This window comes from Myotis brandtii, unplaced genomic scaffold (assembly GCF_000412655.1).
Source record: "Myotis brandtii unplaced genomic scaffold, ASM41265v1 scaffold36, whole genome shotgun sequence".
In the NCBI taxonomy this organism is placed as follows: Eukaryota; Metazoa; Chordata; class Mammalia; order Chiroptera; family Vespertilionidae; genus Myotis; species Myotis brandtii.
Genome location: NW_005363836.1, coordinates 569,575 through 585,475, shown reverse-complemented (window position 1 = coordinate 585,475; position 15,901 = coordinate 569,575). Strand labels below are relative to the sequence as shown.

The 15,901-nt window shown below is 36.6% G+C and overlaps 1 protein-coding gene across 3 annotated transcripts in view; it reads left to right on the top strand.

The window, feature by feature from the left end:
• The window catches only part of LRRC40 (leucine rich repeat containing 40), a 57,506-nt gene that overhangs the window by 19,543 nt on the left and 22,062 nt on the right, over positions 1–15,901 (top strand). For all 3 annotated transcript variants that reach the window (XM_005871902.2, XM_005871901.2, XM_014544334.1), the window contains exons 8-11: positions 2,182–2,269; positions 2,377–2,422; positions 12,576–12,684; positions 14,833–14,940. In XM_005871902.2, coding sequence (XP_005871964.1) covers positions 2,182–2,269; positions 2,377–2,422; positions 12,576–12,684; positions 14,833–14,940 — 351 coding nt within the window. The remainder of the gene's footprint in view (positions 1–2,181; positions 2,270–2,376; positions 2,423–12,575; positions 12,685–14,832; positions 14,941–15,901) is intronic.

Sequence of the window (15,901 nt, the reverse complement as noted above, 5' to 3'; positions counted from 1 at the left end):
CTGCCCCCCGCCCGGCAGGGTCACAGATCCGGGTCCTGGACTGCGGACAGCCTCCCGCACTGCCCCCCGCCCGGCAGGATCACAGATCCAGGTCCCAGTCCGCAGACAGTCTTGCCTACTGCCGCCTGCCTTCAGTATGCAAATTAGCCGCCATCTTGTTGCTTCAGGGTGGGGGTCCCCACTGGGGTGCCTGGCCAGTCTGGGTGAGGGGCTGAGGAGCATTTTCAGGCTGGCAGGCGACTGAAGCTCCAAACCTCTTCTTTTTTTCTTTTTTTTTTTATTCTGGCATTTATTTACCTTCTATGGCTGTCACTGGAGCTGAGAGCCGGCTTTCTCTCTGAGGCTCGGCTCCTGAAAGCAGGTTTCTGGCCTTTGTTTTCTGTATTCGAAACAATGTTGCGACTCCAGCTCTGAGATCCCGGCTGACTGACAGGGGCTTTCTGGGGTTTTGTTTATCTTCTATAAATGTTACAATGTTTCCAACTGAAGCTCAGAGGCCGGCAAGGCAGGCGGGGAACGTTGGAGTCCTCCTTCACTGCAGCAAGCAAGCCTCCCTGTTCACATCAGCTGCCTGGCTGCCGGCCGCCATCTTGGCTGACAGTTAATTTGCATATCTCCCTGATTAGCCAATGAAAAGGGTAGCGGTCGTACGCTAATTACCATGTTTCTCTTTTATTAGTGTAGATTATTGTATTATTTTCCATTTGAACATCTGTAAACCTACTTTTGCCCCTATTGTATTTAGAGATAGAATTATTTCTACAGATACAAAAATATGACTCAGACTTACGTGGAATTATATACCAGTTAGATGTCTGAAGTTTTGTGTTTGGATGTCAAAAACAAGTTTTGCTACTTATAGAAGGTGAAAGGTTAGGCAAGGCAGATTTTCTTCTATGTGTATATTTTAATAGTGTTTTAAAAAATCAAAGTTGTTTTCAACTTTGGAGAGCAACACTTTTCACTTCTACTCATGACAGTTTTAATAAGTGGCCTGGATATCCCTTAAAGTGCTTACCAAACAACTAGTGAATGAAATAAATCTCTTGCCTCATAGATATTGACATGTAAGTTTTTCCTCATGGCAGTTTTATTTTGGCTACTGCATAAAAGCAATGGAAAGCAAATATTTAAAACAAAGACTATGATACATAATATTAAATAAATAAAGTAATTGGTAGAAATATTTCTGATATATATGTTCCTCTTTTTCCAGAGCTCTGGATATTGAAAGAGAGAGAGAGAGAGAGAGAGAGAGAGAAGCGTATGGCTTTTGTGATTCATTCATGCGATTGTGTGTATCAGCAGTTCATTTTCATTATAATGAAGTGTTAATCCATTATACAGCTATACCACAATTTATTCTTCTCTTCATAGTTAGTTGATGGGCATTTGAATTATTTTCATTTTATTGGCTATTGTGAACTGTCATGTAAAAGTCTCTGTAAGGACATTATTTTCATTTCTCCTGGGTAAATCTGTAGGAGTGGGATTGCTTAGTTGTATGTTAAGTGTAAGACTCTGCTTTTCAGAGTGGCTGTACTAATTTAAATGCTCACCAGCAACATAAGATAATTTCAATATATATTTTGGTTAAGTGCATATGTATCTTTTCCCCTGAGAATTCTTTAAGGGCAATAATCTTGATATCCTACACCAATGCCTATTTTAAATATTTAATTGTAGATGCTTAATTTTGAGATTGGATATCCAATCTCAACAGGTTATCTTTTTGTGTGACAAAGATAAAAATGACTTTTCTTATTGAGTGAAAATAAGAATTGGGCTATTAAAATTAATTTTTTTTCTTTTTGTCTTAATTTAGGAAGAACTTTATTTGCTTTCAGGGCAGAATCAAAATATTTAGTATCAGTGAGGATAACTATTTTGAATCAGTGATTCAGTCAAATTTATATTTTGACCATTTACTTTTAGCACTGAATACAATTTAGCGAATGTTTTATAGTTCACATTCTTTTTTAGCAATCACAATATGATAATTTCAAACAAATCTGTTTTTTCTTCTACGTGTACAGCTACCTCAAAGGGAAATATTGTAGGCCTATGTTACTTGGGTTTTCTTTGACACTTACTTATATGTTGTTAGTTTTATAATCAACTATATGGTTAAATTATTCTTACCCTTAATGTTTTCCCTGAAATTAATTTAATCTTTTGTAGTCTGCCCTATTCTTTGGGAAAACTTCATTTGAAATTCCTGGCACTAGAAGGAAATCCTATGAGAACCATTCGAAGAGAAATTATAAATGTAAGCATATTTGGGAATCAGTTTTTAAATTTGATATTTATACATATGTGTTGATGTATAAAACTTTTAAGATGTCTTAGTGAGTATGTGCCTTTCCACCTTTTCAGAAAGGAACCCAAGAAGTCTTAAAATATCTGCGAAGCAAGATTAAAGGTACTTTTCAATTTTCTTCTGTGTTAGAAGGATGATATGAAAGGTAGTAAAGTACTAATAGTACATCAATTTACATGTTTTTGGGGTATAAATAATTAGAGGAAATGGTTCCTGCCAGGTGTGGTTGTAATAATTAATCCATATAGGCCATAAGTATGTTGAAGTTATAAAAATATCCTTAAATCCACAATAATAATGTTCTGTCTTTAATCTGTTGATTTGTGTGTTACAGTGTACCAATTAGAAAATGTAACAAAGCAAAACTTGACTTCTATCATATAATATATGGGCTTTATCTATATCTATCTATCTATCTATCTATCTATCTATCTATCTATATCAGTGGTTCTCAACCTTCCTACTGTCGCGACCCTTTAATACAGTTCCTCATGTTGTGGTGACCCCCAACCATAAAATTATTTTTGTTGCTACTTCATAACTGTAATTTTGCTACTGTTATGAATTGTAATGTAAATATCTGATATGCAGGATGTATTTTCATTGTTACAAATTGAACATAATTAAAGCATAGTAATTAATCACAAAAACAATATGTAATTATAAATGTGCTTTCCCATGGTCTTAGGCAACCCCTGTGAAAGGGTCGTTCGACCCCCAAAGGGGTCGCAACCCACAGGTTGAGAACCGCTGATCTATATACACATACATACACTAGAGGCCCGGTGCACGAAATTCGTGCACTGGGGGGGGGTTGTCCCTCAGCCCAGCCTGCACCCTCTCCAATCTGGGACCCCTTGGGGTATGTCCAACTGCCGGTTTAGGCAGTCAGATATCCCTCTCACAATCCGGGACTGCTGGCTCCCAACTGCTCGCCTGCCTGCCTGATTGCCCCTAACCACTTCTGCCTGCCAGCCTGATCACACCCTAATCATTCCCAAGCCAGCCTGATTGACACCTGTCTGCTCCCCTGCTGGCCTGATTGCCCCCAACTGCCCTCCCTTGCTGTCCTGGTCACCCCTAACTGCCCTCACCTGCCAGCCTGGTCACCCTGAACTGCCCTTCCCTGCAGACCTGGCCACCCCTAATTGCCCTCCCCTGCCGGCCTGGTCACCCCCAACTGCCCTCCCCTGCTGGCCTGATCGCCCACAACTGCCCTCTCCTGCCAGCCATCTTGTGGTGGCCATCTTTGACCACATGGGGGTGGCCATCTTGTGTGAGGGCGTGACAGTCAATTTACATATTACCATTTTATTATATAGGATATGCTTATTTATGTAGTATAATGTATGGGGTTATATACATGGTATAATCTATAATAATCTATAATAATAAAAGCATAATATGCAAATAGACTGAATGACTGAACAGCAGAATGACCGTCTGGATGACCACACTATGACAAGCACTGGCGCCAGGCCAGCCAAAGCGGGCGTAATGCGATTGGTCAGGGGGCCCTGCCATCCCCCAAGATCGCCCCTCAGAGGGAGGCCCAGGTCACCCTTTGTGGGGCGATTGATGGGGGGCTCTGCAATCAATCGCCCTGCAGTGGGAGGCCCAGGCCAGCCAAGTGCTCGCACCCCACGCCTGTTGCCCTCAGAGGGAGGTGACCGGTGGCAGGGGAGGAGCAGGCAGCGCCACACAGATGGCGAGCAGTGGCAGCGGCAAAGGCGGGGCCAGCTGCTGGCATCTGGGGGAAGGAAAGCCCTGATAGGCCCTTATCACTGGCTAGGCCTAGGGACCCTACCTGAGGGTTCCCGGATTACCAGAGGATGAATTTCATTCACCGGGCCTCTAGTACATAATAATATATATGGGTATAAATAATATTGACTAGGAAGTATATTAGCAGGTATTTGAGTATCTTTTGCCTTAGCTAAGTTCTGACAAAAAATAAATACAAAATACATTTTTCAGAATATGTTCATTTAGCACAAACAAAGGAGAAAATGATACTATAAATTTAATTCTTAACGCTTCACTAAAATTGTGATATATCCCAAATTTTTATTTAGTGTATGTCATTGTGGCATACATTAGAGCATTAAGATTTAAGCAAAAACATTAGTTGTATGAGTATATTGCTGTAGATACCACTAAACCACTCCAAAACTTAGTGGCTAAATATAGCAGCTGTTAATTTAGCTCAAAACTCTGTTGGTTATGCACAACTTAGCCTAGCACCATATGGCTAGTCAGTATATGTTATATAAATAATTGTATAGTTCAGTATATTCCATTTTCTGCCTTGTCCTTTAAACAAATTATTAAAATCATATTTTAGGACTTATTTCCTGCCAAAGAGTTTCCTTTCTTCTCCAGGTATGCTTTCTCTTCCAGAAAAATTTATTTATTCTGATATGAATCAATCAGAACAATCAGAATTTTTTAAGACTTAATTTTTTTAAAAAAATATATTTTTAATTTATTTCAGAGAGGAAGGGAGAGGGAGAGAGAGATAGAAACATCAATGATGAGAGAGAATCATTGATTGGATGCCTCCTGCACACACCCTACTGGAGATTAAGCCCGCAACCCGGGCATGTGCCCTGACCCAGAATCTAACCGTGACCTCCTGGTTCATAGGTGAATGCTCAACCACTGAGATACACCGGCTGGTTTAAGACTTAATTTTTTAAGAATAGTTTAAAGTTTACAACAAAATTGAGAGAAAGGTACAGAAATATCCCATATATCCTTTGACCCCCATATGCATAGTCTCCCCCGTTGTCAATATCACTCACCAGAATGGTACTTTAAAAAAATTTTTTTTTTAACCAAGGATGAACCTACATTGACACATCATAATCATCTCAAGTCCATAGTTATCTTATGGTTCACTCTTGCTGGTCTACTGTTATTGTAATATCATATAAAATATTTTCACTGCCCTAAAAATTCTCTATCATCTGCCTCTCCATCCCTGGCAACAACTGATCTTTTTCTTATCTCCATAGTTTTTCCCTTTCCAAAATGTCATATAATTGGAATCATACAATTTATAATCTTTTAAATTGGTCTCTTTCACTTAGTGCTAGCATTTAAGCATTCTCAGTATATGTTTTATACCTTGATTGCTCATTTCTTCTTAATGCTGAATAATCTTTCATTGTCTGGATGTCCTCAGTTTATCTATTAACTTACTGAAGGATATCTTGTTTGATTCCAAGTTTTGGCAGTTATGAATAAAGCAGTATTTTTTTGTTTGTAGATGTCTTGTTGATTTGGTACTATATGAGGAAAACATGACCTTTGCTACATTATATTGCCTTTGCTCATTTGTCAAACATCAGTTGACTATATTAATAGGGTTTTACTTATGGGCTCTCTCTTCTGTTCTTTTGTCTCTATTACTGTAGCTTTATAATAAGTCTCAAAGTTGGATAGTGTCAGTCCTTCAACTTTTTCTTCTTCTTCAATAGATTGTTGGGTATTCTGGTTTTTTGCCTTTCCATGTAAACTTTAGGTTCAGTTAGTCAGTATTGGCAAAATAACTTGCTAAGATTTTTATTGTGATTGTGTGAACCTATAGATCAAGTAGGGAAGAATTGATCTTGACAATATTTGGTCTTCAATCTGTGAACATGGGATATCTCTTATTCTCCTTTGATTTCATTTATCAGAATTTTGTAGTTTTCCTCACTTAGTTCTTGTACATATTTTGTTAGATTTATACAAAAGTATTTTATTTTGACAGAGGCTAATGTAAATTGCATTGTGTTTTTAATTTCAAATTCTACTTGTTCATTGTTGATAGAGAAAAGCATTTTACTTTTTCATATTAACCAGGTATCCTCAACCTTCTGTAATCATTTACTTAGTTCCAGGAGGGGTTTTTTCTGATTCTTTCATGTCTTCTACCTAGATGAGTGTGTCTTCTGTGAACAAAGATAGTTTTATGTCTTCCTTCCCAATCTCTATACCTTTTATTTCCTTTTCTTGCCTGATTGCTTTAGCAGAGACAGTACAATGTTGAAAAGGAAGGTGAGAGGGGATATCCGTGCCTTGTACCTGATCGTAAGGGGATACCTTTGAGATTTTCACCATTAAGTTTGATGTTACCCTGTAGGGTTTTTGTACATAGTTTTTATCAAGTTGAGAAATTTCCTCTTGTGGAAGCTAAAAAAGTAATACTTTTCCTCCTCCTAACTTTTTCTAGCTTGGCTAATTAATTTAGGGACAGGATTAACAGGAGAAAATAAAATTTTAGTACATGTGTATGGGGAATTTACATAAGTATGAAAATTCCATAAACAGTGAGATAATATTGGGTACATGTGACATTTTGGACAAAGGAGAAAAGGGAAGGAACAAGATACTAGATTTCAGAAATGATAATGGGTGATTTATAGGTAGTTGAGGAAGAGTAGAACACGTGTCATGCAAATCCTTGCTATGCAACTAAGAAACAATGTGACACAGACCCCATCTAGTTAACAGACCCCTACCTGAAGCCTTTCTATTTACCATACTTATTTCAAATTAGGCTAAGGCAAACATGGTAAGATTTCCTTCCTGTAGCAGGTTTTTTTTTATCTGAATCTCTTGGGCAAGAAAGGGGTGAAAGGTTTTTCCCCCCCCGAGTCTTTTGTTTCTTTTTTTAATTGTAGAAAGCTTTAGTTTCATGGAATCACATCCCTGGATTTCTCAAGTCCCATTTCCCTTAGTCCAGTCATAGAAAAATATAGCTGGAGTTTCAGTAAAGTTAGAAGCAGAGTCAAATCCAGAGTTTCCATTCTGTGTTGCAGCTGGGCCCAGTATAATAACATCAGGTTAGCTGTAGTCCATTTGTCCATTGTGTATGGATGAATGCAGGGAAGCAGGAGCAAAAGAGCCCCCACAAGCCAGGAGTTAAGTGTAATGCACCAAGAACCTGTTGTTTCTTAATAACAGCTTAAAATCAATATTCTAAAAGGAAGTTTCAAGGTGGCAAGTCTTTGGTCCCCTTCATCCTCTATTCCTAGTTTGCTGAGTGTGTGTGTGTTTTTTTTTAAAATCATGAATGAGTGTTGGATTTTGTCAAATGCTTTTTTATACATCTGTTGCTATTGTTATCGGTGGGGTGCCATCTGTGTCCCCATCTGTTATCGGTGTAAGTGGAGTTCTTGGGATGTCACAAGGAAAGGAATTTCGTGAGACTCGCAGGGAGGATGAGTGATCTTTATTTCCATGGAATTAAGCCCCTAGGTTCCCAATGTACCATTTCCCTCCATCTTGCCATGGAAAAAGTCCAATCTTGTCTTCAGCAGGGCTAGAATTAAGGCCACTGCTCACAGTCTCTGCTCCGTATTAAAGCACAGTCCAGTCCAGCATCTGGCCAGCTTAGTTTGTGTTTCCAGCTGTACTCCATCTTGTGTATGTAGAGAGAGAATAGACAAGCACACAGGATGAGTGCGGGTCATGGAGCAAGAATGTCAGAGCACAAGAGCAGAACAAGAGAGCGGGAACTCTTTGGGAATTATGTAGTCCCAAATTTTCAGGAGCTTGCATTGGGGTCCATGCTCCTAACCAATCCATTGTTTCCCAGGCTAGACTGATAGGCAAGTAGCTTCCCTACGTCACCCCTACTTCTCTGTGCATGCTTCCTTCTCCCCCTTTGTTGGATCTCTTCCTTCAGTGTTCTGCAGGGAATGGACCCATGGCTTCCTGGTGAAGCTGCCTAGATGACCATGCTTATAATGTCTTGCCTCACCTTTGCTCTCTTCCTATTATTAGTATTAATAACTAGCTAATTATGACAAAAGCAGTATGGTCATGTCATTTTTCTTTTTTAGCCTGCTTATGTGAAGGATTACATTAATTGATTTTTGAACCTTGAACTAGCCTTGCATACCTGCATCAAATTCCACTTGGTTGTGGTGTGTAATTTTTTTAATACTTTTTTAGATTTGATTTGCTAGTGAAGGGAACCAACGTTTTGCCATCCTGAAGTTGCCTTTTGGAATATTTATTTTCAGAAACAAGACTCAAGAGGTAGGCTTTGACTCTCTTCCCTTTCCTGCCCAAGAGATTCAGAGAAACCTGCTTTAGAAAGAGAGCCTGGCTTAATCACCTTAAGAATCTTTACACTAGCATTAGTTAGGAAGACTCCAAGTGTGTTTGCTAAATGCATCCTGTGTCCCATTGTTTCTGAGTTGTCTGGCAAAAATTTTCCTTCTGTCTATGTTCTGTGTTCTCCCTTAGCTCCTGTACATCACCCATTCTCACTTCTGAAATCTAAGGCCCTGTTAGACTCCCCTTTTCTTCTTTGTCCAAAATGTTTTATATACCCAATGTTGCCTTTACTGTCTTTTGAATTTTCATGCCTATGTGATTTCCCCATGAGCATGTATTAACACTTTGATTTTCTGCTATTAATCTGTCTCTGATAATTTGATTATTGGTCCAACTAGAAGAACTTAGAAAGTGGGAGGAAAATATTAATATTTTTTTTAGCGGTTACACTAGTATTGTGTTGATGACTTTTGCATGTATGTTATGAGAGATAATGCTTTCCAGTTTTCTTATAATATCTTTGTCAGTTATTAGGGTAATGATGGCCTCATAAAATGAGTTATGAAGTATTCCCTCTGCTTCTATCCTCTGAAATTGGTATAATTTCTTCCTTAAATGTTTGATAGAATTTATCACTGAACCTATTTAGACCTGGTGCTTTCTGTTTTGGAAGATTATTAATTATTGATTCAGTTTCTTTACTAGATATGGCCTTTTGGGTTTTCTGTGTCTTTCTGTGTGAGTTTAGCAGACTGTATCTTTTAAGGTATTGGTCTTTTTTTATCCAGATTATCAAATTTGTGGGCATAGAGTTGTTATTATTCCTTTATTATTCATTTCATGTCCATGAGATCTGTAGTGATGTTCCATCTTTCATTTCTGATATTAGTAATTAGTGTCCTGTCTCTTTCTTTCTTAGTTAGTCTGGCTTAGAGGCATATCAATTTTATTGATCCTTTCAAAGAACCAGCTTTTGTTTTCATTGATTTTTCTCTATTAATTTTCTGTTTTCAATTTTTTAAATTTCTGCTTGAATTCTTAGTCTATCTTTTTACTTTGGATTTAATTTGCCCTTTTTTAAATTCCCTAAGATGGAAATTTAGATTACTGATTTTGGATCTGGATTTTCTAGTATATGCATTCAGTGCTATAAATTTACCTTTAACCACTCCTTTCACTTCATCCAACAAATTTTGTTAAATTGTGTTTTCATTTTCAAGTAGTTCAAATATTTAAAAATTTCTCTTTAGATTTCTTCTTTGAGCCATGTGTTATTTAGAAATATGTTGTTTAATCTCCACATAATTTGGAATTTTCCAGTTGTCTTTCTGCTACAGATTTCTAGTTTAAGTATCTAAAAGCAGATATTGTATGATTTCTGTTCTTTTAAACATATATTTAGAAGTTTAATTGTAAACATATGTTTTCATTTCTCTTGTGTTTATATCCAGGAGTAGAATTTCAGGGCCATATGGTAACTTTATGTTTAGTCATTTGAAGAACTGCCAGACTATTTTACAAAACAGTCACACCACTTTTTATTCTCATCAACATTGTATGAGGGTTCTGATTTTTCCACATCTTCACCAACACGTTTTTTTTTTCTGACTTTCAGATTCTAGACATCCTACTGGGTGTGAAGTATCTCACTGTAGATTTGATTTGCATTTCCCTGATTACTAATGATTTGAGTACCTTTTCATGTACTTATTGGCCATTATACATTTTTGGAGAAACATCTGTTCAGATCCTTAGCCCAATTTTTAATTAGATTATTTATCTTTTTATTATTGAATTGTATTAGTTTTTTATATAATCTACATATATAAAAGCCTAAGTGACCAAACGACCGGTTGACCAGTTGCTATGACACTCACTAACCACCAGGGGCAGACGCTCAATGCAAGAGCTGCCCCCTGGTGGTCAGTACACTCCCACAGCGGGAGCACCAGTCAGCTGACCAAGGGCGCCAGACACGAGCCTACAGAGCAGCAGTGGTGGCAAGCACAGTGGGGCCAGGATAAGCAGGAGCGACGTGGTGCCTGGCCCGGGCTCGGGCTCCTCCCCAGCCGTCTGCCGCTTCGTGCACTACTACATCCCCCAAGGGGTCCCGGATTGTGAGAGGGTGCAGGCCAGGCTGAGGGACCCCACCAGTGCACGAATCTGTGCACTGGGCCTCTAGTCTAGTTATAAGTATCTTGTCAGATATCTGATTTGCAAATGTTTTTTAGCTCTGTATGTGTTGTCTTTTCATTTTCTTGATGGTGTCCTTCGAAACACAAGTCTTTTTGAATTTTGATGAAGTTAGTTTATCTGTTTTCTCTTTATTTGCTTATGCTTTTGGTTTCATATTTAAAAATCCTTTGCAGAATCTTATTTTACTTATTTTGGCTGTCTGTTTGGATTTGTGACTATATTAGGTAGATCCTCTATGCCTCTCAATCTTTAGTGCAGAACAGTGTCAAACACTTTATGACTAATTAGATCAGGCAAAGACTCAATGCCTCCAGAGACTGCCTTTGCCTACAGACTGATAGGATTCTGACTTGAATGGCCCCAGGCAATCATCCTCAGGTGTGGCAAAAGTTTTTTTCAACAGGGTGGGGTAGTTGCTTCTGCCTGGAGGCTAATTGTTACTTTTAATCTCTTAAGTGGCCTCAGGACAAGGTGTTTTCCAATAGGGTGGGTCAGCTGTCTTCCCCCAGGCAAGGCAAATGTCTGTGTGGGAAAGATGTCCTCTGCTTCGTGAGGGAATGACTCAGCACAGGAATCTGGGGTGTCTGCCTTTTGAGCTCTAACCCCCGAGTCCCCAATCCTGGCTTCTGCTCACACAGCTCCAGTCCACTCTGTCCTTCCTCTACCGGAGCAACAGGTGGGTGGCTCCACAGGGAATGCTCTTACATTTATGTCTTTGATATATATTGAGTAATTTTTAAAATGTGGTGTGACATATGGGTTCAATTTCTTTTTCTTCCTGTTTTTGCATGTGGCTATCCAGTTTCCCTGCATCATTTGTTGAAAGGCTATTCTTTTCAACAAGGTCTTTCCATTCTCGTTGAAAATCAGTTGACCATAAATGTAGGGTGCATTCTGGCCTCTCAATTTTATTCCACTGATCTCTATGTCTATTCTGTGCCAGTACCACACTGTCTTGATGACCATTGCTTTGTAGTAAGTTTTTCAATCAGGAAATGTAAGTCCTCCTACTTTATTATTTTTCTCAGGCTTGTTTTGGTTCTTCTGGGTTTCTTGCAATTCCATACGAATTTTACAATCAACTTAATTTCTACAAAGAACTCAGCTAGGATTCTGTTAGAGGATTGCATCGAATTTATAGATCAGTTTCGGGAATATTGCCAAGGCAGTGTTAAATGTCTCTGGAGATTAGTGAGAGGGTTGATTTGTGTGTGAATGTGTGAGTACACAGACATGTTAGGAAATATTTATTGAAAATAGCCCAGCTCAGTAGTTGAGCGTCAACCTGTGAACCAGGAGGTCACAGTTCAATTCCTAGTCAGGGCACATGCCTGGGTTGCAGGCTTGATCCCCAGTGTGGGGTGTGCAGGAGGCAGCCGATCAATGATTCTCTCTCATCATTGATGTTTCTATCTCTCTCTCCTTCTCCCTCCTTCTCTGAAATCCATAAAAAAGAAAAAGGAAGAAAGAAAATAGTCTTACATTTGCTAAAAAACATCTTAATGTAAGTAATATATTAAAAGTTCCCTGGATTAGACAAATTACCAGATTTTAAATGATTGAGGATAATCAGCTTCATTGTATTCTAAATGAAAAGATAGGCATATGCCTATTTTGTAGACATTTGTGGGAAATAATCATTTTTTGCTGTTTTTAATATATTTCTTCTAATGGACTATATTATTTTGCTTAAGAGGAAGGATTCCTTGTTGTTTCTTCTGAGACATTTTAGTTCTTAAAGGTTCTTTCCTACTTCTGAGTTTCCTTATGGTAGGATTTATTAATAGATTTTGAAGCCATATTATAGTAACTTTATTTTCTATTAATTAAATATTAAATTCAAACTCAGATTTGAGTTATTGGAGATAAAGCATACGACTAAGTCATTCTCACCAATTACATAAAGAGATCATATATATAATTTTTATGTATTTTCTTAATTTTCAAAAATGACTTAATGCTACATATATTGGTTTCATATAACATTTTCCCCCCTTCCCCCCAGATGATGGACCTAGCCAAAGTGACTCTGTTATTGAGACTGCCATGACACTACCAAGTGAATCCAGAGTCAATGTACATGCCATCATCACATTAAAAATACTAGACTATAGGTATGTAATTCATTTTTTCAAACGTAACGAAACGAAGGAAATTTTCAGAAATAAATATTTTGCAAAAGTACATTAGTATGCTTTAATAGCAATTCTAAAAGCAATGATGAGATAGAAGCATACTAAAAGTTTAATGAACTTAAATGCCCATTTCTTAGGTGGTTTGTATGTATTATGCTAGAGATGAATTAATGGTTATTAATAGTAAAATGTTTATAATAAAGAACATTTTGCTATTATGAAAAGTAAAGGGGTGACAGTATTGCTTGGTAATAAAATTTCTGACCAGCATCTAGAGAGGATTTTTATATTGGTATGGGGCAGAGGGGAGGGAGGGAGGTGTGTCTATGTTGGTAAATTAGAAATAAATATAATTTAGTTAATGAACATCCCAAGCAGGCAAAGCTTGAGAGGTTGTATTATGTTACTATATCTGAATGAAAGTAAAATAATGTCATAGTAACAATGTGCTCTGGTAGCACATATATTCAATCTGAAACAGTTACAATGTTGGTATGTAAACTGAGACAAAGCTTAAAAATTTTTATATATTATGGAAGTGTATTCAATTGGGGAATGAAGATACCTATGCAAAGTTTGGGAGTGGTTAAGTGTTCTTTCAGTACTGAGGTGACAAAGATAAAAATAACCAATACTATCAAAGCTCTTGCAATGATTGGCTCAGTAACATAATGAAAATACAGAATAACACCAATTCATCTACATAGCCAGCTTCAATATCTTGCCTCTTCCTCAATGTGTTAGTAGGAACCACCTTCTCAGTAGTCAGTATCCTCCAAAAAAATCTATACAGTAATAGTAATACAATTTTATTTGAGATAATCAATCCTACTTTTTAAAGACACACGTATCACAAAAGCATAATAAATACAACATTTAAGACTACACATCTTAGATTACATACTTAGATTCTGAATTTATTGTAATTTGTTTTCCTCAAAGACTTTAATTGGAAAAGAATATACCATTTAAGATACAAATTAATTCCCAATTTTAAGTTATAAATGCCTTCAACTGAATTTTTAAAAATAGCATGAATCTTCAAAGTTTGATTAGAATAAATCAGTTTCCGATGACTTGAACATAGCTGATTGAAAAGATAAAAATGTTACATCTGCCCAGCAGAAAATGGAGCCCTAAGCAGAAAAAGAAGAAGGCATAATATGTATGGAATTTAGGCTGTCTTTTTCCTATCTGTATTACAATAACTTTCTTACACAGTTCTCCCATACTGCACACATGATATTGCTTTCTTGTACATACAGTCATTCAGTGGACATTCTATCGAGGATGCTTTTAAGTGGGTGATGTATTAGGCATTAAAAATTATAAAAGAAGAACATAAAGATAATGGCTAATTATAACAACAACAGATTGTTAAATGTCAGCAGTCTATAGTTTCATTTAAGATAAAATTATATTTCATTAAAAATCTTACTGAAAAATTTAAATTTTACTGAAAAGGAAATTTATATTTACATTTGTAAAAGATCTGGCATAAATAACAATTAATAACTCTTTAGATTCTAATTTCAAAGAACTGAGGTTCAGGGAAGGTGAATGATAAAGCTCCTTAATGGTAGAACCAGAAATTGTTTATTCTAAGGCCACTACTCTGTCTACCTTGTCACATGCTAAAGGAGAGAGAAATGGGTTTAGGTTATGAGAACACTAGTACAATATTGAACATTTAAGAATGATTCTTATCTTGCAGTTTAATATATACCTAAAGAAAGTTGACAGATAGCCTGTATTAAAGAATTTTTAAAAAGGGGCAAAAACAGTTTTTAAAATTACAGATTTAGTTCTACTCTGAGGTAGAGGAATCCATTTACTGAGTTACTAGCTATTTACTATATGACTTCTAGACATTAGAGTCTGGAGATATATCTTTATTTTTATTAACATTGAGTATATGAATGCTCAGAAGGTACATTGTGTTGTGACACAGTATGTTGTCTGAATTCCTGACAGTTAACATTTTGTGGATTGGTAGGTTTTTGTAGCATTCTTTACAGAACTACATTATCAACTACCTTAAAAATTGTCTTATAAAATCCTCAGAGTCCTTTAAAAGTAAAAATTATATTTTTCTGGACTTCTCAAAGTTAAACATTTTTCATTTAGTGATAAACAGACAACCTTGATTCCTGATGAAGTGTTTGATGCAGTAAAAAACAATATTATCACTTCTATTAACTTCAGTAAGAATCAGCTATGTGAAATTCCAAAAAGGTAAGAACTGTTCATGATGCCATTTCTATTAAGTTGTTACTCATTCTAAGTTTTGTTTCATCTTAGTTGCAAAAATATTTATTTTATAGTTTTTAAATTTGAAAGTATATATAAAGTTTCTTGCATTAATAATACTTGAGGGATTTAGCAAAATTTATTTAAATATTTCCTGAGACACTTTTGCTGTTTGTTTTTTTGTTTGTTTGTTTTTTTAAAATATATTTTTATTGATTTCAGAGAGGAAGGGAGAGGAAGAGAGAGATAGAAATATCAATGATGAGAGGAAATCATTGATCGGCTGCCTCCTACTGGGGACCGAGCTCACAACCCGGGCATGTGCCCTTGGCCGGAATCAAACCTGGGACCCTTGAGTCGGCAGGCTGATGCTTTATACAGTGAGCCAAACTGGCTAGGGCTGTTATGAGAGGTGTATATGTGTAGATTTTTTTCTAAAACTTTGTTTCTTTTTTTACATTTTAAACTTGGAGACTAGGTATCAGAATTATTAAAAGTATTAAATTACTTTTCCCCACATAATGAAAAATACATGAGGAAAGTTTTAAGAGACTATTCAAAGCCAAGTTCATGTAGATTAATAGGAATTTATATTTGGGGCTTTATATTAGTGAATTGAGAACCCACTGAATTTTTCCACTGAAAGCAAAAATAAAATTGATTGAATCCTATTAATATTTTTTCCTAGAAAAGGATTCTTTACTTCCAAATATTAGAAGTCTTTTTCATTATATTTTGTTTAAAACATCTTTTTAGATGTAAATTATAGCAGAATTTTAGGTTTTGAGAAAAAATTAGTTTAACGTTGAACTTTTACAAATGAATGTTGTCTTGCAATGTATCTACACTAATAAAAGAGAAACATGGTAATTGGCGTACGACCGCTACCCTTTTCATTGGCTAATCAGTGAATATATGCAAATTAACTGTCAGCCAAGATGGCGGC